Genomic DNA, 25,077 nt, shown 5'->3' on the forward strand with positions numbered 1-25,077 from the left:
TTTTCTTGAGGCTTCGTGCAACCCTTTTGGACTCTTCTAGACCAGGCCATTTCCTGAGGACTTGCATTACACTGGGGTCTGTCAGTCTTATCTTCATCCTTTTTGACGGCGGTCCTGAGGCCTCGCCTAGGCTGCCGCTCACCTCCCACCTCGGCGGTTCTTAGCACAAGTACACACGATATATCTCGCAAAATATTTAACCATATCTGGTGCTTTCGTTCGAAAAGAATTAACTGGCCATGACAACACCAGGCTACTTCACCATGAGCGTGAATACGTATTTCGATCTCAGTAAGACTCTTTACGCTGTTGTCTTTGCTATATTCCTCAGCGGGGTCTGGACACTGAGCAAAATCGGCCGACGACCCAAAGCGTTGCCCCCTGGACCACCCACGCTCCCGATACTGGGCAACCTGCACCAGTTCCCCTCCCAGAAAAGTCATCTCCAGTTTGAGAAATGGAGTCGTGAATACGGTCCTATCTACTCTCTCGTGCTCGGGACACGCCCCGTGATTGTGCTCAACTCCGCCCAAGCCGTCAAGGATCTCCTCGACCGACGCGGGGCAATCTACTCCTCTCGGCCAGAGAGCTACATGGCTCAAGCCGTGCTGAGCGGTGGATTGAGAGTACTGTTCATGGTGTGTGCTCCCTGCTTCTTCACCTCTTTAGGTATGGTGCTCATTGAGCCATGACAGGACGATGGCTCGACGTGGAAGACAGTTCGACAGCTCGCGCATCGCATCCTCAACGTGGCAGCGGCGCGGACCTATGTCCCGTATCAGGACCTTGAGAACCGGGCCATGCTGAAGAGCATGCTGGAGGCGCCAGCGCATTTCATCAATCACATCCGCCGCTATTCCGGCTCGTTGACGACGCAGATGGCCTTTGGATTTCGGACCACCACTATCGAGGATCCGAAGTTCAAGCAGACCTTTGATGTATGTTCCTCACATGTGGTATTATCAAACCGCGGACAAGCAGGCTAACTAGGCCTGTAGATCTTCGATCGCAATTCCGAGATTACCACGTCCACGGTACTGTTACTGTCTTTCACATGATCGCAACCGTTGCACCCGATTGCTCAAGCTAAGCTAATCCTCCACCTTTCCCTCAGGCCGCGAGCTTGCTAGATCTGTTTCCTATCCTCCATTCCCTGCCGGATTGCATGCTGCCGCTGGTCCAGGAAGCGAGGGAGTTGCACCGCCGGGAGTGCCAGTTGTTTCGAGAGTACTATCTGAACGCCAAGCGAAGACTCCAGGATGGCACGGCCAAGGTATGTTCATCCAAAATTTATGTAAATTCCTCGCTCTTACGGACGAGCCATCTAGCCCTGTGTATGCGTCGACCTGGTCCGCATGCAACAAACCGAGAATTTCTCCGACGACATGGCCGCCTACATCAGCGGGGCGCTGCTGCAGGCGGGCTCCGAAACGACCGCCAGCATATTGGTGGGCTTCATCCAGGCGATGGTGATTTGTCCTAACGTCGCGCGGGCCGCCCAGGCCGAGCTGGACCGGGTCTGCGGCGACCGACTGCCCGATCTCAACGACGTGCCGGAGTTGCCCTACATCCGCGCCTGCGCGAAGGAGACCCTCCGATGGATGCCCGGCTTCCTGCTGGGGATTCCGCACGCCACGACGCAGGAGGATACGTATCTCGGATATCGGATCCCCAAGGGGTCAACGGTGATTATGAATGTCTGGTAGGTTTACTCTCCAGCTCCTCTTGGTGCATTGTAGTAAGCACTAAAGGGACTAATACTTGAGCGGGGAAAGAATTAACAAAAGATTTTCACAAACAGGGCGCTACACTCCGACCCCGACCGGTATCCCAACCCACGCCAGTTTGAGCCAATGCGCTATATCGACGACCACCAGACCTCGGAGGAGGCGGCCACCAATGCCGACGTGCTCCAACGCGATCACTTCGTCTTCGGGGCTGGCCGCCGCCGCTGCCAAGGCATGCACATCGTGGACCGGTCGATGTATCTCGCCATCTCGCGGCTGCTGTGGGCGTTCGACCTCAAGCGAGTCATCGACCCAGTCACCCACCAAACGGGAGGTGGTGCCCGATCCGGATGCGCTGGTGGAGGGCTTCATGGCGATGCCTAAGCCCTTCCCAGTGAATATCACCCCAAGGAGTGAGGAGAAGGCTCAACGCGTCCGGGAAGAGTGGCAGAAGGTCCGGCCCATGTTGGACGAGGCGGGTTAGTGGAAGGCTGTCCCAGAAGGGTTGATCTGGAAGGATGCGGTGGAAACTGTCTGATATGACTCGACATCTTGATTGGGGGATGTCGAAGTTGAGGACTATACTAGGTTGTATGACTGTTGTGCTGTTTGAGAAATTCATCGTTGCCAGGTTGGGAATCATCTCTTCCATCAGTCCAGAGTAAAAGGTCGTAACCCCCCCTAGAAACTGCAACATAGTCACATTCCGCGTGTTCTCGCGTGTTGGATCCTGCAGTCTCGCCTGCGTGATGGTGGGTCGGCCATCCAACAGTGGTCACACTAGGAGATGCACAACTCTTGATGCACGACTATTCACGTTCTGTGGGAGAGAGAAAAGTCAGCTCAACAACGCAATCTCTCTCGTTGAAGGGTCGAAAGGCTTAAGTGCCTTGGCTTTTCCCTACAGCAAGATTTTGACGCCCATTCTGCTGGCAAAATATTCAAGTAATGATCAACTCCGCCGTTTTCCGCTGCGTCAGTGACTGGGCCCAAAAACCAAGAACCACCAAGAATTCAAGAACTTGTTTCAAATAGCCCACCTCTGAGACTTCAAATCGCTGACACATGCCTTTTGGAGGCTTACAGATGAAACTGGTTGACTAATCGCTTATATGCATCTCTCGCAGATGGTGAAGTGGGGGTGGAGGTTTGCTCATAGGGAACCAGTACTTGCCCAGTGTTCTTACTTCTTCCTGTAAATTACTCTGCAGCCATATCTCCCATCCCTTCGAACATGCGGGAAGTCGTTGAAACGTGGGTCGGCCTTCTCACCCGTTACTTGGGAGGATAGACTACGGCTCACTGGAGAGTCTCTTTCTTGACGAGTCGTACTAGAGAGACCATCTTGCTGGACGTCATTCTCAGAATGAAGGATACATTAGTCTTGTATAATATGGAGAAGGGTGCATCCACAGTTTTCAGAAAACCAGACGAACAAGGCTGTCCGAGATAGTACACTTTCAACGAAGTGTACATCTTCTTGGTCCGTCCTCAAAATAATCTCTGGCACGATTCAAATATCTCTTAGATGCAATACAAGATGCAGAGTATTTCCAAGAGTCGATCAAGCTTTCCCGTTTTTCTATTACTGCTCTCACGGTTCAGGTGCAAGAATGAAACACCCAAGTCATGTACTCTCTGCCTGAACCAATCGTTCTGGCTGATAGGATTAAATTGGGCTGTGCACGTCAAGTCAATAGAACTTGGTGTTTGGTGGAAGACCTTGCTTTTGATCCTCTCTCTATCTTGTGTTAGGCTTCTCGCTACCAAGGTCAAGATTCCGAGACATGAGACATACCAAAAGATCCCCAAAGCTTTGCGCTAGGTCGGTCTCAAATTCGCAGTATTCTCCCGCCTGAGTAGCCATGGTCTGAGCATCTAGATAAGTCATAGCAACATCGAAATCGACCCACACAACTCGCTCTGGGTTCCCAGGTACAACGAGAATATTCTTGGGACATACGTCATGGTGAAGAACATGAGCCCTATGGATATTGTCTAAACCTCTTATTGCAATCTCAAAGCGCTCGTCGGAATAATTTAGGCAATTGAGCCCTTCTGCATCAGGCAAATACTCAAGCAAGACTGCCTTTGGCTTGTAAACGTCATTTTCGGAATGATTCAGATGTGATAAAGTGCTGGATCAAGTCCGTCGAAATAACCATAAAAATACGGAACCACGCCGTTTTGACATACCCCATGAAGTCGCAGGTTTTTGTAAGCCTTCAATTCACATCGGAAACGATTCAGGTCACGACCCTTCTTTGAATAGCCAGGGTCGCCATTATCATGGTACTTTTTAACTTGGTCAGTATTCGTCTTCCAGGTGTAGGGTCGGTCGGGCACTGACCACTTTCAAGCAATATCGATTATTGTTATCACTGTTTAGCCTCACTTTATATATGGATGAAGCATCAGAAGATTGAAGTAGTTTGGAGATCGTGAATGCGTTAGTGTTAAAGGATCTGTACAGGTGTTGTACATTTCAAAGGTTCTTGAATTCATGACTTATAGGATAAGGTTAACAGGTCATCAAGCGAGATACCCAGGGACGGTGGATAAGAATGGTAGTCATTTGCCGCTCCCCGCCGACTTTGTTAAACGAAACAGTGCCAAGTCTCCGTAGCTAGTCACATATACAAATCAATGTGTAAATTACCTACTTTATGGCATCCAAAGAGAAATACTCAGGTGCTGTGACTTCTGCTCATGCTGTTCAAGCCTTCGGGTAGGCACCTCGGAGATAGCCCTTATTCAATGCTTTCGTGACTTTCAATCGCCCGCTGTAGGTGCCCTATTTGTAAGATATAACAACCACATCACATTACTCCTACCGCTTACCTAGTAGCCTGCGCGTCTTTCCTGAACAGGAAGCGGGGTAAAGGGCATTTACACCAACCTACGGTTCGTTCAGAGCGAAAGAGCTTAAGTATCACCTTCATCCTTGAAAGATGTAAGATTATCCAACAGGAGTGCAGAGTAGTTTATTATATCTAACAGTTACTGAGAGATAATTGTGACTAAGATATTATTTGAATGCTTGGATACTACAACAACTATCCTTTTTTTTAAAAGAAAAAATACTTCAAATAAGAGCCTATGCCAAGTCCTACAATGACTCAGATTTCTCAGTATTGTATAGAATATAAGATACTGTTGAATGGATCCCTACAATTTCCCGTTCACATAAAGTCCAATATAGCACCACTTACTACTTACTAAGCAGCCTAGAATAACTAACACAGTCGTCTAAAAGTATGAACATCTTAAACAAAGCACATAAACTCTGACTATAGCTCAAGTTCTCACCGCTCTGTGAGTCATTGCCCCCATACCGCAATGCGTCGCGTCATGGGATTGATGAATGACTCATTCAGCCATACGAATGCAAACCTGCTACACTGGAATTGGACCATCACGCTCACCCGGCAGTTCACAGTTTCAAAAATGACGCCCCTCAGTCCACCACCCGCACCATTGGACATCCAATATGCCCACGCCTCGGACCTGGCTGCCCTCGTGCGCGTGGAGATCCGCTCGTTCCCGGCGTCCAATTACATGCGCAGCACATACAAGGGATGCGATCCGGGGGCCGTCCACACCTTCAAAACCGTCTCCGCCCTCGAGTACTTCGCCAACCCCGAGTGCCATATCCTGGCGGGCGTCCTTGGGAGGACTGGTGACATCATCGCCTACGGCCGCTGGCATATCCCGGCGGTGTATGGGTGCGAGAGAGCCGTGGGCACCGGTCTGAGCAGCGACGCGCAAGCGCAGATGCGGGATGCGTGGGCGTACGCCCCGGAGTTGGTGAACAGGGGTACCTACTCGTTCTACGAGGAGATGATCACGCGGAGTAGGGGCGCTCATCTCAGGGAGACTGATTTTGGTTCGTTGATCCCTTACATTTTTGCTACTCTGTTGAAAAAAGGTTAAGGAAGTTTATGTCAACTCATTCTGCTACGCTGTGTGAGAATTGGGCAATATTGACGGCTAGAGATACGGTTAGTCCTGGAGCTGCTGTGCGTCCTGCCGGAGTACCAAAGGATGGGAATCGGGAGTGCGTTCCTCGAATGGGGCATTGAGAAAGCAGACGCCTGTAACGCCCGGATCTACCTGGAGGCGACGATGGAGGGGGTGCCGGCGTATTTGAAGCACGGGTGGGAGGTCGTCGAGGAGGTAGAGCTGGATTATAGCGAGCGTGGTGGGGAGGGGAGTCAGAGGTTCGCGTTGATGATTAGAGAGCCTCAGGGCACTGGGTTGGCTTGATTGAGAATGGTTCTATCACCATAGACCTACTGTTGGATCGGTTGGCTTAGATACAGGTCTAACAGAATCGCCTTTTATATAATCTACTTTGAATAGTCCTCGTGTTTTTAGCCCTTGGTTACCTCTATTTATACGCATGTATGACCTTTTATCAGAACTTCCCAGCTATTACACTGTCTCGTTGTATCATGGAGTATCCTGACCCTCTAGGCTGATCCTCTCACCCCCGGTCTGATTGTATGTATGTCCGTGTCTCGATTTGCTTTCCATCAAGCCACCCCCCCCGAATCTCCCCCACTCACGTACTTCTCCTATGCATCTCCACCACAAAAGAACCTACTCCTCCAGTCCACCAACCTTCTCCCCCCTCCACCACAACCACGTCACCGTAATCAACCCCTTCAACCCAACAGCCGTCCACAGCGCCCCCTCCAACCCGGCCTCACTCCTCGCCCAAGCCGCCCCGATAACGACCCCCAACAACAATCCCACCACCGCGCCCACCCGCCGCCACTCATCGGGATTCCTGAGCACCTGTACCCAGCCGAACCGCTGCAGCACCGGCCCGGAAAACAAATCACAGTAGATACTCGTCAGCACGACGGAGGTCAACGCCGAGAACCCCAGCACGCGACTAGCGACCGCCTGCCCGCTACTCTGCAGCGCCACGAGCGCCAACGGCACGGCCACCGTCCACTCCAGCCGGTCCTCCGACTTGGCAGGCCGATACACGCTGGTGATCGTCGCCGCGGCCGCGATGCACGCCGTCTGGAGAGCGAACGAGAGCGCCAGCGCCCCGCGACTTCGGGCCAAATGGCGATGGCGGTGAATCCCGGCAAAAAGCACACTCCCCGCGCAGAAGCTGCCGATCGAGAGCAGGGATTTCTGCCACCGCGCCGTCGCGTCGAGCCCCGTCAGCCCGAGGCCCGCGTACACGGTGTTGCCGGTTTGCATGGAGACGAACGAGCCCCAGATGAAGACCGCCGTCGAGTCGAGCAGGCCGGTGATTGTGTAGCAGAGCAGGAGGAGGAGGTCGGTCCAGCGCTGCGTGAGCGGCGTGGTGAGGTGGGCGTGCAGGCGGGTCAGTTGGGTGTTCGTTGTTGTTGGTGGTGGTGGTGGTGGGGTGGTGTTGGGGTTGTGGGTGCCTCCTAGAAGAGGGTCGCGTTCGTGGGCGGGGAATTCTTGGTAGGGCATTGTGTTTGGTTCTTGGGGCATTGGGGGGAGAGGGTGGTGGTGGTGGTGGTGGTAGTGGTGGTACTTGTGGGTTGGTTGTACTGGGTGTTCGCGGAGAGGAGCGTGACGGGAGCTGAGGCCTGATGGTGGTCAGTGTTCCTGCCGGGGTTGGGAAGTGGAAAGAAGGAGACACCTAAGGTCTGGAATTGGACTTGGGGTGATGATATCGCATTCAGGGGTTTGCCGGGTCCTGGATTGTCGAGTATGGACAATAGGACTTATTTCTAGTCCAGACAGACACGCTGCGTCGCGCTGCGTCGCGCTTCGTTGACGTCGAGATGATCCTATGACGTGGGTGCTCCGCCCTATAGGGCTGTACTTGATATGCCTCTAATCTCCATAGGTTGAGCTTGACTTGCTGGGCCGTCGGGGCTTAAACCGGTTCAAGTATACGTGGGCGTGCCGAGGGATTCCGAGCAAGCAAAGGGAAAAAAAAAAAAAAAAAAACGGGGCGGTCTCACATGGACCGACCAGGTCCACGGCGTCCGCCCCACCCTCAAAGGGATCCTGCAGACTGCAGCTCGGAAAACTCAATCCACCTGATCGAGTGCTGTTATCGATTCGTGATGACATTTACGCTAGCCATAAGGCATAACACCCAGAGACTAGTGACCCCTCATTGATGGATAGAGTGAGCATATACAATCAGAAGTGAGGGATTCTTCAAGAAACGAAGTACTATTTAGTATACATGTGCCTGATGACAGCGATGGTATTTACAAGGCTCCGGTGAGCCTAGCTTGCGTGGCATGCGGGGATGGCCCGTCGCTAGTTGGAGAACAGCCGTTGGAACCAGCTCATTTCCTCCCGCCGCTTCTTCTCCTTCGCGTTCTTAAAGCTTGCCCAGATGATTCCCGTGATATAACCACCAATGTGCGCCCAATGGTCGAGGGCAGGGGCGCGGAAGGTCATCGCCAGACGGACGACTTCAGCGGCAACAATGGTGGAAAGGATAAACCACCCACGGGCTGAGACCACTCCTTGCCAGTCCTCCGGGAGGAGGTAGAAGGTGAGATTGTCGCTGTTGAGAACATGATTAGTATGATGGTTTATCACGCGAACAAGAACGAGATGCATACTTTGCGTGGAGTATACACCAGCCTGCGACAATTCCAGAAATCGCTCCACTGGCTCCAAGTGCGGTGACAGTCCACTGACCCAGGAGAACATGCGCCGACAGAGAAAGGAGGGATCCGACAATACCGGAAGCCATGTACAAGCTCAAGAACTCGCCCCGACCGACCTCATCGTGCACTAAAGAGATGATGAAGATTAGTTCATCGAAGACCATGGCAGGGAGGCCAAGGGGACTCACGTCGTGTGCCAACAAACCAAAGCATTACCATGTTGACACTCAAATGCAAGGGCTTCTGGTGGCTGAAGACATTGCCAATGATGCTAAATGGGCGAGGATAAGCGGCAACACTGATGAAGTAGCGGTTGAGCAGTCTCCAGGATGGTGGCCATGCCCGCCATAGAGCAAAGATTCCAACGTTGATACCGATGATACCCATTAACGTGGCTGCAGCGCGAGGAGTGTCTGGCCATAGCCGATCTGCTCGCGCGGGAGGTTCATAGAACACCGCAAAGGCATAGCAAAGACCCAGGGCAACCAGACTAAATATGAGCGAAGGCACGATCCGGCGACTCTATTCGCATCGTTAGACCACATCTCATGCAAGAGCTGGGGAGGAAGATTATATGCCTCACAGGCAAGGTGAACGTACCGTTGTCATCTTAGTCACGTCAACGTCAGTCTCCATGGCACGAAGGTGGTGCTTCTGGACCCAGGCAAGAAGAGGGCGCTCGCGAGGATCCGCGCGCTCGCGGACTATATAGTAGTCAAAATTTTAGTAATTAGCCATTCCTCTTCATCAGGTCACTGATATTCTTACGTTCCAAAGCGGAGGTATTTTCGACCTTCTGCAGGGCAGTGTTCCGTTCCCTCATTTGCTTGTACTTCTCCTGATCCTGCGCCGCACCCTCCAACCACTCTTTGCGCTTTTGTTCGTCTTCGGCCAAAAGTCGCTCTTCATTACGCTTCCGCATCTCTTGGAAAACACTCTTTCCGGAGACATCCTTGTTCTCGCCCAGCTCGGCTTCGTACTGACCACTCTGGGGCTTGTAAAGACCTAACTCCTCGGCCCGCCTGATGAGCTTCTGTTCCTCTTCCAGCTCCTCACGCTCGATACGGGCCATAATGGCAGCATCCTCGTCCATGGGGTAATGCTCGCGAAGGTAACTCAGGGCTGCATCGAGACTGTGCGGCCGCACCGAGCGACTGATGTCGACGGGGAGATCCAGATCCAGGGTACCATTGAGTCGTCGGCCGTGAAGCACGGCGAGGACCCGGTTTCCCATGGACTGGGAGACCTTGGCACGGGCTCCGAAGATGGCATTGATATCGGCGAGCGAGAAGGGTTCTGGGCGAGGCTTTACACCATGGTCCACGGCAGGAGGCTTGCTGGAGCGGAGCGGGGCGGAGGTCTGGAACGAACGAGTGGGAGCCGGAGAGAAGACGAGCGGGTTTCGACTGTGGCGGAGCGCGGATGCATCACGGAGGAAGCAGAAGGAGCGCGCTGAGAAGAGGTTTCTGTGGCGTGAGCTCGAAGGCCGAAGGGAGGAAGTCAGATAATTGGCGAGGGGGAGCGGCTTCGGGCTGACGGAGAGGAAGAGGCTCGAGGCCCTTAGCCCCGGGCATGGAGCGCGCCATGCTATGCCCAAGACATTGCTCATAGCGAGCGACAGTAGTTGGAGACCGTGCTACCACAATGCAAATTAATGATGCGGGCTGACCTGACAATGGACAAGTAGAAATCCTAAGGAAGCTGGGATCGGTCGATTTTCTCCGGCCGCCGGAAGTTGTTCCGAATGGGAATTCTTGGGTAACGTGCGCTGACCTGAACAGACCAAGACCACAAGAAAGCGCTGGGGACAATCACAACAAAACAGTAGTTTGCTTCCAGTGACTGATCTCTCAGATCTGAAGTTTCACTCCCTTTGATGTCCCCAACTCTCTGTGGCTCCAACAAGCAGCACAACACTTTCGCTATAAAGTAACATCGAACGTTATCGCAGTATCGTCACGTGGTGATAAACCGCCGGTATCATCTGTCGCAACGGGGATCAGAACAGACTACCAACTGACAGCACGCAGAACAAACAAAGCACTTCTTTCTTTCCACAAATCTTCCTAAAATCTCCCTTGCTACACCACACTACACCAGTGACGCGGCCAATACACCTATAACCATGTCTGGCGAGTCCCTCCCGATCTCTCCGGCCGCCTTCGCCGAAGCCATCCAAGAGCTACCCCTCCCCGTCCTCTACGCCAAGGTCTCCGAGATCCGAAATTCGATCGCCCACCTCCATCGCTCGAACGCAGAACTGCAGACCTTCATCGACGAGTCGTGTGAGAGTGACACTGAAAAGCGAGAGCTGGAGAGCTATATCACAGAGAATAAAGATGTGCTCACATCTATGATGGAAAGGGTCACGCTACTCAAAACGGAGGTCGAGAATCGCGGGCAACAGTGGATCGAGCTGGACGAGATAAAGGAGACAAATGGCGATACACATGAGGCCCCTACGCATTCAAGTCAGACAAATGCTGCCTCGACGAGGGAAAATGCTTCCGGGGATACACAAGGCGGGGGACAAGAGGAGGAAGAGGAAGGTGTTTATTTGTAGGGGATTTGTTCTTGCAGCTTGCATCGTGGACTCTCTCACTCAAAGGTTTCGATTCCTATGTTGAGAAAATGTTTATTGAAGTGATTAATTGGCCCATAGACTTGTATACCCAGGACATAGTCATCTTCAATACAGTGCCACTATCTAGTGAGGCCATATGCGCTTCTCTAGCGAAAACATACTCCCTTAGGCCAAATCTGTGACAGAAACCACGGATAATCTGGCGCTACAGCATGATTGCAAGTGAAGCTCAATTAACAAGCAGTTATCCATCAGATTCGGTGCATTTCATTGTCCAATCTAGGTAACACACTCGAGCGGGGAGATAGCTACCCTGCAAACACTGCAAACCTATCACGTGCTCCTGGAGCCCACTGCGTCATAGGAAGGCTTCTAGATCCCATCTCGCGGATGATGTCCGCCTGATCCTCGGCGCGTCGGAGTACATATTACCCCTCTGTACATACAGTCCGTGTCTTTGAATGGCAGTCAACACTCCTGCCCGTCGCTCAACGCGGCGCACTCAGAGTGATCGAAACCAACAGCATGGATCGAGTGAAGACCAGCGAATTCCCCAAGTCTACAGGGAAATGCTGGCCGAGGCCGAGGCGCGAGAGCCTCAGCTCCACGATGATGACCGCACACCAAAGAGACGCAAAATGGCAGGACGAACTCAGATGCTCAGCGCTCAAATAGAACTTCCAAAGGCTCCGCCATCAGTCGATAATGAAGAGACCACCAGCCGACAGGTTCAGACGGTGTATGACTCGCCCTCGTCCTCGTCCGAAGAGTCGGACATGGAGTGGGAAGACATCAGCTTGCAGCCTGCAGTCTCCGAAGCGCTATCAGATGACTCGTCGATCCAAATCACCTTGGACCGACCACAAGATCGTGAAAAACGGAAAGGAGCACTTAGACGGCAGCCGATAACGGCCGCAGAGAAGCGGTTGAGACTTGACATCCACAAAGTCCATCTTCTCTGCCTTTTACGCCACGTACAGATTCGTAATAGATGGTGCAATGATGATGAGCTTCAGGTATGTTCTGGTTCTATTATCGTTGGCACCTGTGACAGTAGCATGCGAGAATAGCTTATAACGGCTCTCCAGCTCTGACTATCGTACTAGGGCGCACTCAAGAGAATGATATCGAAGCAGGTCATATCTCTGCTGCACCCACCCGAGAGTAAACCAGAGCATTCCAGGTCTACAACGTTCATAGACGGTCTGAACCAGCTCAGTGACGCATTTAGTAAACGATTCAAAGTAACAAAGCCCGGCCTCAAGCGACCACATTGGGCTCAGGGCCCGGATGCTCTAAAGAACAGAGTGGTATTACTCACCTCTTTCATGATGTAAATGTACCCTGGTTGACCTTGGACCAGGAAACAATCCTCTCTAATGCCGAAGTGTTCACGTCGCTCGAAGATTTCAGGCAACAAGCGAAAACCTTGCAAGGATCTCGTGATTTTGGTGCACAATTGTTCTGTGCTTTGCTACGTTCCGCAGCTGTGGAGGCCCGGCTGGTCTGCTCTCTGCAGCCTCTGCCCTTCTCGGGCGCCACTAAGGAAATGACCTCGAACGTATCGACAGGCAAGACATTTATCATGGCAGCAGACAGCTCGGAGAAATCCTCGGACGATTCAACACGGGTCAAGTCACGATCGGGTGTGCAGCGACTCACCCGGCCAGGGTTCAAACCACCACGTCCGTCGACCACTCCCAGAGAAAGTAGGCCATCATGCTTTTTCCTGACCGAAATGATAACATGCTAATCTCTACATCGAAGTTCCATACTCTCGAAGTCAAGAGTCGTCATACCCGGTGTTCTGGGTGGAAGCATTCAACGAGGCAATCAATAAATGGATCCCTGTCGACCCATTAGTCACGAGGTCCCTCGCGAAACCGTCCAAATTCGAGCCTCCTGCCACCGATCCGAACAATCTACTAAGCTACGTGGTGGCATTCGAGGACGATGCCTCCGCTCGAGATGTGACCCGCCGTTACAGCAAGGCGTTCAATGCCAAAACCCGCAAGTTCCGCGTCGAGTCCATCACCCGCAACGCAGCATGGTGGGATCGCGCACTTCGGGTCTACGAGAAACCGTTCCTCGAAGACCGCGACCAGTTAGAAGTCAGTGAGCTCACGGCCAAGACCGCCGCCGAACCCATGCCTCGCAACATCCAAGATTTCAAGGACCACCCCGTCTACGCGCTGGAACGCCACCTACGACGGAGCGAGGTCATTCATCCGAAGCGAGTGATTGGACAGGTCAGCCTCGGCAAACCGGGGTCTAAAACCCAGGTCTTAGAGCCGGTATACCGCCGGTCGGACGTCCAGACTGTGCGCAGCGCCGATAAATGGTACCGGCTGGGCCGAGATATCAAAACGGGCGAACAGCCGTTGAAGCGTGTCAAAGCCCGCAAACCTTTGGCTAGCGGACTGCCCGAGGATGATGACGAAGAGCGTGATGCACCACCCCCGGAGACCCCTCTCTACGCGATCTTTCAGACTCAGGTCTACGTTCCGCCGCCCGTTGTGGACGGACGAGTCCCCAAGAACGTCTACGGGAATTTGGATGTCTACGTACCTAGCATGGTCCCGGCCGGTGGGATCCATATCGGCCACCCGGATGCGGCGCATGCGGCTCGACTGCTTGGGGTTGACTTTGCGGCGGCTGTAACCGGCTTCACCTTCCAGGGACGCCACGGGACTGCTGTCTATACTGGTGTGATTGTTGCGGAGGAATATCGCGAAGCGCTTCAGGAGGTCATCGAAGGCCTCGAGCAGGAAAGACTGCATGACGAGCTGGAAACGCGGACCGCAGAGGTGTTGAGAGCGTGGAAGCACCTGCTCTTAAAACTTCGAATTGCGGAGCGGGTCAAAGGCTATGCGATTGAGGGCGATGATGTCGACGAGGGTGCGGATGTTGAACCAAGCGAGGAGGGCGATGGGCCTGTGGATGACGACATGGGAGGAGGCTTCATTCCTGAATTGGACGGAGAGACACCGGGAGATGGTGGGTTCATACCTGAACCGGACACGGAGACAGCAGAACCGTCGATGGCAGGGGGCTTTCTACCGGAGTCAGACACGGAGATAGCAGGACTATCGATGGGAGGTGGTGGCTTCATACCGGAATCAGACACAGAGACACCAGACGCCTCAATGGAAGGAGGCGGCTTCCTCCCAGAATCGCCCTCACAAGGCCCCATGGACCTGGACGATGAGCCATCTACAAGTCGCAATGCTAGCATGTCGACTGCGCCTGCAGTGCCCCCACCACAGACCGCGACATCGGAATTCGACCCCGCTGCGCCTCGAGACACACCTCCGCATCCAAGCCCAGCCGGACCACCGCGCTACTCGTTAGTTGTCGTCCCGAAGGCGAAAGAGGAGTCCATCGAACCCTCACTGTCAGACAACATCACCAGCGAGGCCTCCACAACCCCGCGCACTGCCCAACTCGATCGACCCAATAATAGCGCACCTTCGCAGGAACCTCTCCCCTCCGCCGCACAGGACACCAGCAAAGCGCTATCCCCGGCCGAGAATGCGCCAGCCGACGCTCCTGACCCACTCCTATACCCCGTACAATCCCAAGCCTCGGATCCCTCCTCACGCAGAGACAGTGAGACATCATTACTATCACAGGATCCGGACGACGAGGATGCGATTCCAGAGTGGCTCATGTCGGATTAGTCAAGATGGTTGGATTTTGGCCAATCGCGTCTGAGTTTCTGGACTATAGAACTATAATATCGTCATTTTCGGAAAGCCAGAATCAATACTTGTAGGGATATAACGTCAACAATGATGAATACATGAAATGCATGAATTCTGTAATTTCGATAACACCTTCGTGCTTCTCTACTATACAGCATTAGCAACCCAACTTGAACCTGGATATGCAAATCCTACCTAGTCCGGAAGATCTTAGCACATTCATCCACAGTCTCTAGTTCGAGTGAAAGATCAGATCTCCGACCGTACGGCGGGGTCTATTATCCCTCCGAATCCAGCCAAACCAACCATCCAGACCTCTCTCAATCCATGTACCAGTGGACGAATCCCCCCCCGGCTCCACTCACCCTCCCCCTCAGGCTATCGTATTCATGCAGATTAGTATAAGTTAGCCCGTTAGCCTGGCTATAAGATCGAGTGCACTCGCTCCCCTGTAAAGTCAAACACACAGCGCAAAGAAACGATGTGAGGACCCGGGGAGACAGTTCGCATCCCATGCATCTATGCATCTATATTAAAAGCTAGAGCTGCGGGGCCAGTAGACTAAACTGACTACGTTGTTCTTGTTCCTGTTCCTCTGCCCCCCGGATCTTGGATTCAGTCATTTCCTCACACTCTTCGAGACTGACTACTTATTAAACATATTTAGTCCATTGCGTGCGTAAACGATGAAGATTTTATACGGTGCTTTTACGCAGCACTAACAAATACCATACCAAAGACATTCTACTCTACTTGCACGACAAATCGAAGAACAAGAATACCAGAAATCCAATTTAATTGGTGTATAAGGCGACCAGTCACCTCTCTCTAAGTACCCTGAAACCAAACCAAAGCAAACAAACTTACACACATACATAACTAAAAGCAGGCAATTTCATTTTCATTTCTTTCGTGAAGGGTGGTTCAACTACAGCTTCTGACCAGCGGAAGCAGCGGCGACATCCTCCTCGGAACTCATGATCTGGACCTTGATGGCGCCGGTGCGGGGGTTGGCGGCGGTCTCGAAGGCCTTGAGGGCGTCCTCGAGGGCGAAGCGGTGGGTGACGAGCTTGTGGAGGTTGATGACGCCGTTGCGGACGAGGCGGATGGCGCGGGGCCAGGTGTTGCAGTAGCGGTACTGGTACTGGAGGTCGATCTCCTGGGTGCTGAGGCGCATGAAGGGGATGGTCATCTCGTTCTTGCCGACGCCGATGACGAAGACCTTGCCGCCGAACTTGACGCTCCAGATGGCCGAGCACACGCTGCTCTCGACGCCGGTGCACTCGAGGGCGATGCGCGGGCGGAGGGTGGTCGGGCCGTCGATGTCAAAGTTTGAGTCTGCGTCGTTGAACACGCGGATCACGCCGGCGGCGTTCTCCTCGGCGGACTTCTTGGTGTCGACCTTGTAGGTGCGGACGCCCGGCACGAGGGACTGCGCGAACTGCAGCCGGCTCTCGTCGATGTCGGTGATCACGATGGGGGTGGCGCCCGCGGCGTGCGCGCTCAGCAGCGTGATCAGCCCGATGGGCCCCGCGCCCGTGATCAGGCACGGGTCGCCCAGCCGGAGCCCGCTGCGCTCGATCGCCGCCAGCGACACGCTCAGCGGCTCCAGCAGCGCCCCGTCCTCGTAGCTCATCTCGTCCCCGATCTTGTGGCACCAGATCGCCGGGTGGTTCACGTACCGCCGCAGCAGCCCGTCCACCGGCGGCGTCGACAGGAACTGCACCCGCTCGCACCCGTTGTACCGCCCCGTCAGGCACGGCTCGCACGCGTTGCAGATGATGTTGGGCTCGATGGCGACCCGGTCGCCCGGTTTGAGGGAGGTGACGTCCGGCGCGACGGCGATGATTTGGCCCGCCGACTCGTGGCCCAGGATGTGGTCGCCCGTCACGATCATCGGGCCGATGCAGCCGGCGTGCCAGAAGTGCACGTCGGATCTGGTGGTGTCGTTGATGGTTAGTTGGTCGAACTCTTCGCTTCGAAAGAAATGGGGCCAAGGGGAAAAGACGTACCCGCAAATTCCAGTGCTACGGACTTGGATGGTGACCTCCCCCGGCCGCAGACTCTCGCCGCTCTTCACTTCCTCCAGCGTAGGCTTGGATTCCGCGACCCACAGGTCATGCTTGGTGTTGGTGTAGACACCGATGTTGGGCTTCTCGAGCGCGGTGACGGTTGCGGTGGCCATGGTGCTGAAGACGGGGGTAGATTGGGTATAGGGCGGGGGAGTGAAGGGACGCTGAGAAGGAGGAGGAAGAGAGGAAGAGATAGATTGAGGATGATGGCAAAAGAGCGGCGCAGGAAGCTTTAATAGTCAAACTCGGAAGGGCTTGAGCCCCTCCATGATCAGCATTGGAGCTGGACTGCAGACAGATGGGATCGAATGGAAAACAACGAAGTATGGGATGGAATGGATCCAAGTTGCCACCAATTACTACTCATGTATTTACCCGGTGGGTTCCCCGCCCAGCGGGGTTCTTTCCGTACTCTTACTTTTCCTGTACTACTACTATGTAACTATCTATCTATAGCTAGCTAACTACTCCGTATGGTTGACGATTCCAGTCACAAGGACAAGCATAACCGGAAGATTGTCTCAGCCCAATTTAAGCCTTGGTGGATTGCATGCAAACTGCTCGGTTAATTCGCTCCTGAACATCACCAATTGAGGGCATTGGGTGTTTGTTTTCATTACACCCATGCCGCCGTTACAATTTCAAGAATGTGACCCTAGGGGGATTCTAGAAGTTGGCCACTTTTGCAGCGAGAAGGAGAGAGAGAGAGAGACAGAGAGGGATGTGTGGGGTTGATGCCCCACTATGGCAAAACGGCAATTCTCCGGTGGCACCCCGCCTTTTTGTTGTCATCCCGGAGGATTAACTATTTGTAAATAAGTTATCGAGTTATCGAGTGCAGTAACTACTCCGTATTCCGTGCTCCATTATCTTAACCACCCGAACCACCCGTTGTTGTGCACATGACCCAACCAGAGATTTACTCCAGGCTCAATCATGGATCCATGATTACTCTTCCCCCTGCCGGATCCAGAATCGTCAAATCTATCCCGTCTAAGAAGAAGAAGAAGAAGAAGAAGAAGAGATCTATTGTATTTTCCCTCGCTAATATACAGAGTGCACCAACGTCGTCTACTGCTATCTTCATCACCATCACCATCACCATCCCCCTCACAACCGCAAAATCCCACTCTCCCGATCCACCCCACCCCGAAAGTGATCCGCCAGCACCCTTCCGCCCAGAATCGTCTCCTCCACCACGCCCTGCACATGCCGGGGCTCAATGCGCCCATACCAGATCCCCTTCCCGGCCAGCGGATGCAGCACCGCCGAAGCTGAGTCTTCCCCCACCACCGTCATCCCCGGCGGGATATACACGATGACGTTTCCAGCGTACTTGTGCCCGCCGATGTGACTGATCAGCCCGACATGCGCCCGGTCCGGGCGATCAATCCTCGCCGCGTTGTCGCCGTCGCCGTCGCCGTCCGCAGCGGCGAACCCTTTCTCGCGCAGCACGCGCTGGAACTCCGTCTCCAGGACGGGCGCCATCACGCCGCAGCGCATGTCGCGCCCGCCGTGCCCGCAGATGAGGACCACGGGCGAGTGCCGGAGGTCGATGGCCTCGGGGAGGGCGGACGCTAGTTCCGGGCGGCGGCTGGGGCCGCCGTGTCGCGCTTTGGTGGGGAGGAGATGGGCTTGGACGAAGGTTGAGAGGTCTGTGTTCTCTGTGTTCTCCGGGGATGGTTGAGTGGGGATGGAAGGGAAGTATTTGAAGCTGGGGAAGAGGAAGGCGGAGGCTGCTGGTTGGGACGAGGACGAGGCTGGTGACGTTTGCGATGACGGCGCGAACGAGGAATTCGTGATGAGGATGTTATGGTAGGGCTGTTCGAGGTGGCGTAGATGTCAGTGGCTATTTCTGGTGAACTTGTAGCGCTAGGGCGAGCGGATTCGCTGTTGTACAGCGGTGACAGCGCAGGGTAACAAACTTACGTCGGCGAATCGCCCGCCGCGTCCGAGTAGACCCTTCAGACCCCGCACGAGATCCCCCCAGCTGTGTCCCTCACCATCATCCTCTATGCGGCTCGTCCAGTCCCTCTGACCGGTGCACACAAGAAGCTGCTCCGCGTAGGCCGCCATTGTGCCATTGAGAGCCTGGTCGTGGTCAATCGGCGCGGGCAGATCCGGGGTGGGAGGACATGAGCAGCTGGGCTCCGGGCACGACTTGGTCACTGGGAATGGTGGGGGAATGTGAAGGGGAATGCGCCCATGTCGGGATTGTACTGTAGCCGACGACGTGAAGAGGCGCGCGCTGGTTGCGAGCGTTGAGCTGGGCTTCTGGGTGAGTCTGGGAAACCGGCAGCTCAAGACTGCGAGGTCGATTATTTGTCGTGACCTTGCCATGTCCGTGGAGCCCTCGAAAGGGTCAGAATACAGGAGCTATCGAGGAGTGGATCAGGATGAGTCCAGCGAAGCGCTGCAGGGAGTCCTAGGTTCTGTAAGTGAGAGAAAACTTGAGTCGAATTATCGTTGCATGAATGCCAGAAACCCGCTCGGCATATTCGGAGACTTCGGAGATAACAATCGATGATGAATAATCCGGTAATGATGGCAGGTCCGCTCGCTCTTATCTTATCGGTCGATGAACCAGTCACCGGACTCAATGTTCCATGATACTATACGACTGAACTCAATAAGAAACCATAAATTGAATGAAGTCTATAGTACAGATTTAAACGAGCTAATGCTAAATATGGCAGATGAATGCAACCCAGCTGATAGTATATACAAGAACTTGCTTCAAAGCAGATGCCGATCGGCACAACCACACCACGATGATCTAATAATGACCTCGACATACCCACTATCTAGAGGGCGTATAAAACTCCACGTTTATGATGAAATGCACAGGTCTAGCCCATGATGCTATCCCACAGCCTTCTGCCCCACCCATCCTTGGGGTTCGAGGTCTCCCAGTTGGTGAACTGCGGTCTGCCAGTGTCAAGATCCGCCTCAAGAGGACGGACAAACGAGGTGCGGTACCACGCCTTGTGTGCGATATACAAGACCACGAAGAGGACCGGGCAGATATAGGCAACCCAGAAGTCGGAAACGTTGAAGTGAGGAATCCAGGCGGTGAATCCCTGGGTGAAGGTAATGAGGAGGTTAAAGAACAATCCGTACCACGCCAGGTAAGGCTGGCCCCAGGACTTGTAAGGCAGGGTCTCGCGAGAGATGTCGCGAGCAGCCATCGCCTTCATGAAGGCGATGTGGCTGGCGTTGATGGACGTCCAGCAAATGAAACCAGCCACACTAGAGATGTTGACGAGCCAGTTGAACACAGTGGTTCCGGAGCTCGACACGTTCATGAATCCCAGAAGACCGAAGAGAGCGGTGAAAGCAACGCTGACGTATGGCACACCACGCTGCGTGACCCAGCCAAAGCAGGAGGGCGCGAAACCTTCCTGAGCCAATCCAAGAAGAACACGGCTACCACTGTACACATTGGAGTTGGCGGCAGAGAGAACGACCGTCAGAAGAACCGCATTGATCAGACTGGGAAGAACCTTGACACCAGCCAGATTGGCGGCGATAACCATGGGCGAGGCGGATGCGTTGCCGGCATCGCTAGCGAGATTGGGGTTGTCATAAGGCACCAACAGACCGATGAAGAAAATGGTCAAGACGAAGAAGATCAGAATGCGGATGAAGGTCTTGCGAATGGCAGAAGGGACAGTCTTCTGAGGGTTCTCGGTCTCACCAGCAGCAACACCGACAAGCTCGGTACCCTGGTAAGAGAAACCAGCCTGAATGAGCACCGCCCAGAAACCGACGAACTTCCCCACCGACAAATCAGAAGTGATCAAGTAGGGTGCAAAGGCGCCAGGGTTGTGCCAATACTTGAAGCCCAAGTAGCCCTGTCTGCCGACTCCGGCGTCAATGCAGATAGCGAAGATCATGAATCCCAACACAGTCAATACCTTGGTCAGCGAGAACCAGAACTCCAACTCGCCGTAAAACCCGACAGGAAGAAAATTGATTGCTGAGATGACAACCCAGAAAACTCCGATAAAGATAGCGACGGACAAATTCTCGTCCCAGTATTTGACGATCATACCGGTAGCAGTCAGTTCGACGGCGTAGGTCGACGCCCAATTAAACCAATAAATCCAACCCATGGCGAAACCCAAGCTCGGATCGACGAGACGCGCGGCGTAGGAGGTAAAGGCACCGGGAACGGGGATATAGGTTGCCATCTCTCCCAGGGAGCACATGACGGAGTACACGATCGAACCGACAAAGGCGTATGCGATAAGGGCACCGGCCGGACCAGCCTCTGCCAGCGCTGTTCCACTGCTAATGAACAGACCAGTTCCAATGGTTCCTCCTATTCACCAATCAGTTCCGTAATGAACCTGTAGGAGGGGACGGGAAAACGAACCGATAGCGATCATCTGCAGATGACGGTTCTTCAAGTTGCGCTTCAGCTTGCCCTCGTCCTCGTGATCACTCTCAATATCCTTTCCATTTTCCTGCGCCGATCCGAAGCGGCGTCGCGACCGCAGCCCGCTGTTGCTGTCGGAGGAATTGGGGTCATCAACAACACTCTCGACGCCCAGCTTATTCGCGGGGGCGATGTTGTCCTGTTCGCCCATGTTGGCGGAGGGATCGAAAGACAGGTCCCGAGAGCAGAGATTCTACCGTAATGGAGTAGGTAGCGTGCCAACGACTTGGACCAGAGAGCTTGGGTTTGCAGAAAGTGTGCAGCGTCACAGTGACAGGCAAAGGCAAACGTCAGTAGGATGGGGGAGGAAGCTGGGTTAAGTGACAAATGTGGCTCTAGGCAGAGTTTTCTCCATTTTTCATTATCAAACAAAATCTGGGATGGGTGCTGCTGCCACTCGGAACCAGCGCGCATCTTGCAACCATTGGATCGGCTTTTCGTCATGTTCCATTCGGTGGGAAAGGCGGGAAAGGGAAAAACGAGAGAATTTGCCCCACTCCCTCGGCGGGCTGGAGCTCACTATTATGTAAAGCTCTGGGCGAGGGGGGGCGACTGTCAGTTTCAGTTTCACATGGATGGAAGTCATATTTATTTACTGTGTAGAGAGATAGAAATTGGATCCTCAGTTGGCGCAATTATTTGCTCACGAACACGGATCCCAAATGGTCGATGTAGGATTTAAGCTCGAATTAAGCATGGGAGTTCGTGATGAGTTCATACAGACCAAATGCTTATCGATTGGGATCACGTGGCTCATACTCGTAGTTCGACCGTTCGAGAAAATATCACGTGGTTGACACGCCCCGGCGGAACTCCGGTGGCGTTGTTTCCGACCGGCGCTAGAAGTCTGGATGGAATCAGAAGAACCTTCCACTTTTTGGTAGGCAAAACTGTATGTGGCAGTAGGCACTTTGGCACTAGCATTTGTCTTCTCATCAAGCTGCCATCGGCAGTGCGGGTCCATCAGGCACCGGGAAATTTGGTACAGTGCATTAGGGCCACTCCTTCGCTTTGAGTTCAGGGCGCCGGGGCGGTTGCTGTGTGCTTCTCACATAAGAATAGCGAATTGCCCACATAGGTGACAGGCAGGATGGCCCGTAAGGAATTCGACGAGCGCACTGTGTGACTTCTGTCCTACGGGACTGCGTATTCGCTTCTTCGATACACCCGTACACTCGCTTGAATCTCGGTATGGCTGGGACTCCTTGGTGAACCTGGGCTGTCCGGATAAAAAGCCCAGGAAAGTTTTTCTTAGCCGATTGTCATCACCAATGGATATGAGTCAGGACAATTGGCAATTGTTATCAGTTTGCCTCCCCCGGACTGCAAACGCTGCAAACGCTGCAAACAGACGAGTCACCGGCGTCGCTGCCCGCATCACGTGACATCATGTACATCACTTGAGTCATACACCGCCATCGACGATCGAGTTATATAGCCGGTCTGGATACTTGCTACAGCTCAATTCCAACCCCGACACAGCTACATCAATCATGCCCGGCGCTTTCCGAATGACCGCTGCGCGGTGCAGCTCGGCCACCCGCCAGCTGCTGCAGCACCAAGCCTCGCAGACCCTGCCGCCGACCTCACCCTTCGCGCCGCGCCATCTGCTCTCGATCGCCGACCTGACGCCGACCGAGTTCGCGACGCTGGTGCGCAACGCCTCGGCCCACAAGCGCGCCATCAAGTCCGGCGCGATCCCGCAGAACCTGCTGGGCGCGCTGACGGGCCAGACGGTGGCGATGATGTTCAGCAAGCGGAGCACGCGGACGCGGATCTCGACCGAGGGCGCGGTGGTGCAGATGGGCGGCCACCCGATGTTTCTGGGCAAGGACGACATCCAGCTCGGGGTCAACGAGTCGCTGTACGACACCGCGGTAGTGGTCTCGTCGATGGTTTCGTGCATCGTCGCGCGCGTGGGCCCGCACGCCGACGTCGCCGGCCTCGCCCAGCACTCCTCCGTCCCCGTCATCAACGCCCTCTGCGACTCCTTCCACCCGCTGCAGGCCATCGCCGACTTCCAGACCCTCCACGAGACCTTCACCCCGAAGGCGCACCACCTCTCCAGCCTCGGCCTCGAGGGCCTCAAGATCGCCTGGATCGGCGACGCCAACAACGTCCTCTTCGACATGGCCATCAGCGCCGCCAAGATGGGCGTCGATCTCGCCGTTGCCACCCCCAAGGGCTACGAGATCCCCGCCCCGATGCTGGAGCTCATCCAGCAGGCCGGCCAGAACGTCCAGAACCCGGGCAAGCTCATCCAGACGAATATCCCCGAGGAGGCGGTCAAGGGCGCCGACGTGCTGGTCACGGATACCTGGGTCTCGATGGGCCAGGAGGCCGAGGCCCGCAAGCGCCTCCAGGACTTCGCCGGCTTCCAGATCACCCCCGAGCTGGCCAAGCGCGGTGGCGCCAACGAGGGCTGGAAGTTCATGCACTGCCTGCCTCGTCACCCCGAGGAGGTCAGCGATGAGGTCTTCTACAGCAAACGCTCGCTGGTCTTCCCCGAGGCTGAGAACCGCCTGTGGGCTGCCATCTCCGCCTTGGAAGGGTTCGTTGTGAACAAGGGCAAGATCGAGTAGATGGGGAAATCTGGGATCGTGTACTTTTGAACCAAAAAAAGCTCCTGTTTCTGTTTTAATGAGCGTGTATAAGCACTTTATCCGGTGGAGTATGTTGAGGCGGGAGGGGGATTGTCTAAGCACTATTCCAATGAATTGCATGGACCCGAATTTGAGTCCGGAGGCTATTATGATTTCATTCAAGGCTCATATAAGTGTGCAGTAATAGGAGGTTAGTGTCTATCGTTTGGTAGATCAGAGTATTCATGCATCCGTCACTTGAGAGAGATGTGCATTACAGGCTTGGAACTCGCCCAAATTCAGACCTTCGTGTAATGTTCAACAACATTGGTATATTTTCTCCAACCTGGGGGTATATGCGTGCTATGTAGAAGCTAGTTACTCATCGGTGCTCGATCAACGCACTTATACGAAGCCATTCTTATAGAGGTTCACCCGTCACGCCTAATCTTTCGGTGGACCATCTTTCAGCACCAACTGGCTCCGTCTCACCGACCTTGACTTTCCCTCTGCATCCGCGCCTGCCAGCCATCCACATTACTCCGACGGATCCCCAGGGTCCTTCGCATCGTCGTTGGCGGTTGGTTCTGGACCATTGCCATTGTGGTCGTGTGGAACGTGCTGACGGGCCGAGATAGCTGGTCGGTACTTGCAGAATATGTATTCATACTGCCAGCTGATGTCGGCTGAACAGAAGTTTCGTGGCTGTTCTGGACTAGAGACTTGGGCATCCGCGAGAGGTCCGTGGGCTCGGCCAGCCACGTATATGCATTCGGATGCGATGGTTCGAGGGCGGGTCGCGGTGGTTGCAGCCGCTGCACTTGCGGTCGATGCATGGTGTATGGTTTCGGAATCGATCCTTTCGCCGCGGCATTCGTCGGTCTCGTCTGGGCTGGGGGTACAGACAACGTCCCTCTCTGGCCTGACACTGAGAGAGTTTTGGCACTAACCTCGACCCCCGTCGTAGTAGCTGGCGAGGAGGGCAGGCCTAGGAAGCCGGAAAGTGTCTTCTGGGAAGCGTCGGGCCTACGACCGGGACCACTGCCAATCGCCTTCCTTTTGGCACCGGGTTTTGCGGTGGCTGAATCCTCGACCACGGCATTGCTTGCAGCGATGTAATTTCGGGCTGATGAGAATCCTAGGGATGGAGTAGGAAGCCATGTGTCAGTTTCAGCAGTTTGAGGCTGGTCAAACCGCTTTCTCTTCGAGTACGGCCCCTCGACCATTGCTCTCCGATCACCATATTGAAGCGAAGGATCGACTTGCTCGTATCCTTCCTTCGTCCACCGGTCATCAAACAATGATGTAAGTGTGCTTTGGGCTTCTTGTATTGCTACTTCC

The 25,077-nt window shown here is 54.2% G+C and overlaps 11 protein-coding genes across 11 annotated transcripts; 5 read left to right on the top strand and 6 right to left on the bottom strand.

Moving 5' to 3' along the window:
* The first annotated feature begins 151 nt into the window (after positions 1 to 151).
* BO72DRAFT_510875 (cytochrome P450) lies at positions 152 to 2,262 on the top strand. The gene is given in 6 exon segments (XM_040949376.1): positions 152 to 638; positions 696 to 953; positions 1,115 to 1,273; positions 1,329 to 1,702; positions 1,802 to 2,030; positions 2,044 to 2,262. The coding sequence occupies 6 exon segments, from the start codon at positions 240 to 242 to the stop codon at positions 2,209 to 2,211; spliced, it is 1,587 nt and encodes a 528-aa protein (XP_040800489.1). The 5' UTR covers positions 152 to 239; the 3' UTR covers positions 2,212 to 2,262.
* An 848-nt stretch (positions 2,263 to 3,110) lies between these two features.
* On the bottom strand, positions 3,111 to 5,080 carry BO72DRAFT_477979 (uncharacterized protein; the record flags this gene model as incomplete). The annotated part of the gene is made up of 5 exons (XM_040947470.1): positions 3,111 to 3,468; positions 3,526 to 3,865; positions 3,901 to 4,072; positions 4,110 to 4,192; positions 5,055 to 5,080. The coding sequence occupies 5 exons, from the start codon at positions 5,078 to 5,080 to the stop codon at positions 3,421 to 3,423; spliced, it is 669 nt and encodes a 222-aa protein (XP_040800490.1). The 3' UTR covers positions 3,111 to 3,420.
* Positions 4,964 to 6,092, top strand: BO72DRAFT_448745 (GNAT family N-acetyltransferase). Its single transcript, XM_040944861.1, has 3 exons — positions 4,964 to 5,042; positions 5,105 to 5,613; positions 5,734 to 6,092. Exons 2-3 carry the CDS (start codon positions 5,175 to 5,177, stop codon positions 5,991 to 5,993), a joined length of 699 nt encoding a protein of 232 aa, XP_040800491.1. The 5' UTR covers positions 4,964 to 5,042; positions 5,105 to 5,174; the 3' UTR covers positions 5,994 to 6,092.
* A 211-nt stretch (positions 6,093 to 6,303) lies between these two features.
* Positions 6,304 to 7,620, bottom strand: BO72DRAFT_448749 (YoaK family protein). Its single transcript, XM_040944862.1, has 2 exons — positions 7,360 to 7,620; positions 6,304 to 7,306 (listed from the first exon to the last, which is right to left on the bottom strand). Exon 2 carries the CDS (start codon positions 7,185 to 7,187, stop codon positions 6,330 to 6,332), a length of 858 nt encoding a protein of 285 aa, XP_040800492.1. The 5' UTR covers positions 7,188 to 7,306; positions 7,360 to 7,620; the 3' UTR covers positions 6,304 to 6,329.
* Positions 7,621 to 7,872: 252 nt separating this feature from the next.
* BO72DRAFT_448750 (rhomboid protease PCP1) lies at positions 7,873 to 10,231 on the bottom strand. Its single transcript, XM_040944863.1, has 5 exons — positions 9,122 to 10,231; positions 8,954 to 9,057; positions 8,542 to 8,875; positions 8,306 to 8,480; positions 7,873 to 8,247 (listed from the first exon to the last, which is right to left on the bottom strand). Exons 1-5 carry the CDS (start codon positions 9,960 to 9,962, stop codon positions 7,995 to 7,997), a joined length of 1,707 nt encoding a protein of 568 aa, XP_040800493.1. The 5' UTR covers positions 9,963 to 10,231; the 3' UTR covers positions 7,873 to 7,994.
* A 144-nt stretch (positions 10,232 to 10,375) lies between these two features.
* BO72DRAFT_448751 (uncharacterized protein) lies at positions 10,376 to 11,064 on the top strand. Its single transcript, XM_040944864.1, has one exon. The coding sequence runs from the start codon at positions 10,479 to 10,481 to the stop codon at positions 10,914 to 10,916; it is 438 nt and encodes a 145-aa protein (XP_040800494.1). The 5' UTR covers positions 10,376 to 10,478; the 3' UTR covers positions 10,917 to 11,064.
* A 334-nt stretch (positions 11,065 to 11,398) lies between these two features.
* Positions 11,399 to 14,617, top strand: BO72DRAFT_496987 (putative DNA repair protein Rad4; the record flags this gene model as incomplete). The annotated part of the gene is made up of 4 exons (XM_040948667.1): positions 11,399 to 11,953; positions 12,044 to 12,247; positions 12,301 to 12,646; positions 12,705 to 14,617. The coding sequence occupies 4 exons, from the start codon at positions 11,399 to 11,401 to the stop codon at positions 14,615 to 14,617; spliced, it is 3,018 nt and encodes a 1,005-aa protein (XP_040800495.1).
* Positions 14,618 to 15,418: 801 nt separating this feature from the next.
* BO72DRAFT_448753 (NAD(P)-dependent alcohol dehydrogenase) lies at positions 15,419 to 17,023 on the bottom strand. The gene is made up of 2 exons (XM_040944865.1): positions 16,654 to 17,023; positions 15,419 to 16,578 (listed from the first exon to the last, which is right to left on the bottom strand). Exons 1-2 carry the CDS (start codon positions 16,824 to 16,826, stop codon positions 15,570 to 15,572), a joined length of 1,182 nt encoding a protein of 393 aa, XP_040800496.1. The 5' UTR covers positions 16,827 to 17,023; the 3' UTR covers positions 15,419 to 15,569.
* Positions 17,024 to 17,823: 800 nt separating this feature from the next.
* Positions 17,824 to 18,822, bottom strand: BO72DRAFT_345367 (sucrase/ferredoxin-like domain-containing protein; the record flags this gene model as incomplete). Its single annotated transcript, XM_040940655.1, has 2 exons — positions 17,824 to 18,534; positions 18,643 to 18,822. Coding segments are annotated over 2 exons (891 nt in total), but the record flags the coding sequence as incomplete, so codon positions are not given.
* A 740-nt stretch (positions 18,823 to 19,562) lies between these two features.
* On the bottom strand, positions 19,563 to 21,305 carry BO72DRAFT_459463 (putative amino acid permease (Can1); the record flags this gene model as incomplete). Its single annotated transcript, XM_040946423.1, has 2 exons — positions 19,563 to 21,037; positions 21,092 to 21,305. 2 exons carry the CDS (start codon positions 21,303 to 21,305, stop codon positions 19,563 to 19,565), a joined length of 1,689 nt encoding a protein of 562 aa, XP_040800498.1.
* A 1,360-nt stretch (positions 21,306 to 22,665) lies between these two features.
* Positions 22,666 to 23,736, top strand: argB (ornithine carbamoyltransferase; the record flags this gene model as incomplete). Its single annotated transcript, XM_040941356.1, has 1 exon — positions 22,666 to 23,736. The coding sequence occupies one exon, from the start codon at positions 22,666 to 22,668 to the stop codon at positions 23,734 to 23,736; it is 1,071 nt and encodes a 356-aa protein (XP_040800499.1).
* Between the last annotated feature and the right edge of the window lie 1,341 nt (positions 23,737 to 25,077).

This window comes from Aspergillus fijiensis (assembly GCF_003184825.1).
Source record: "Aspergillus fijiensis CBS 313.89 unplaced genomic scaffold BO72scaffold_28, whole genome shotgun sequence".
Lineage (NCBI taxonomy): Eukaryota > Fungi > Ascomycota > Eurotiomycetes > Eurotiales > Aspergillaceae > Aspergillus > Aspergillus fijiensis.

Bases quoted from the DNA above. Each gene is read 5' to 3' on its own strand.
- BO72DRAFT_448749 (XM_040944862.1), bottom strand. From the start codon at position 7,187: ATGCCCTACCAAGAATTCCCCGCCCACGAACGCGACCCTCTTCTAGGA.
- BO72DRAFT_448753 (XM_040944865.1), bottom strand. From the start codon at position 16,826: ATGGCCACCGCAACCGTCACCGCGCTCGAGAAGCCCAACATCGGTGTC. The intron at 16,579-16,653 runs GTACGTCTTTTC...CGACACCACCAG, and splicing joins CGTAGCACTGGAATTTGCGG to ATCCGACGTGCACTTCTGGC.
- BO72DRAFT_448751 (XM_040944864.1), top strand. From the start codon at position 10,479: ATGTCTGGCGAGTCCCTCCCGATCTCTCCGGCCGCCTTCGCCGAAGCC.
- BO72DRAFT_448745 (XM_040944861.1), top strand. From the start codon at position 5,175: ATGACGCCCCTCAGTCCACCACCCGCACCATTGGACATCCAATATGCC. The intron at 5,614-5,733 runs GTTCGTTGATCC...AGATACGGTTAG, and splicing joins TCTCAGGGAGACTGATTTTG to TCCTGGAGCTGCTGTGCGTC.
- BO72DRAFT_448750 (XM_040944863.1), bottom strand. From the start codon at position 9,962: ATGAGCAATGTCTTGGGCATAGCATGGCGCGCTCCATGCCCGGGGCTA. The intron at 9,058-9,121 runs GTAAGAATATCA...ACTACTATATAG, and splicing joins AAATACCTCCGCTTTGGAAC to TCCGCGAGCGCGCGGATCCT. The intron at 8,481-8,541 runs GTGAGTCCCCTT...TCATCTCTTTAG, and splicing joins TTGGTTTGTTGGCACACGAC to TGCACGATGAGGTCGGTCGG.
- BO72DRAFT_510875 (XM_040949376.1), top strand. From the start codon at position 240: ATGACAACACCAGGCTACTTCACCATGAGCGTGAATACGTATTTCGAT. The intron at 639-695 runs GTGTGTGCTCCC...GAGCCATGACAG, and splicing joins GATTGAGAGTACTGTTCATG to GACGATGGCTCGACGTGGAA. The intron at 1,274-1,328 runs GTATGTTCATCC...CGAGCCATCTAG, and splicing joins TCCAGGATGGCACGGCCAAG to CCCTGTGTATGCGTCGACCT.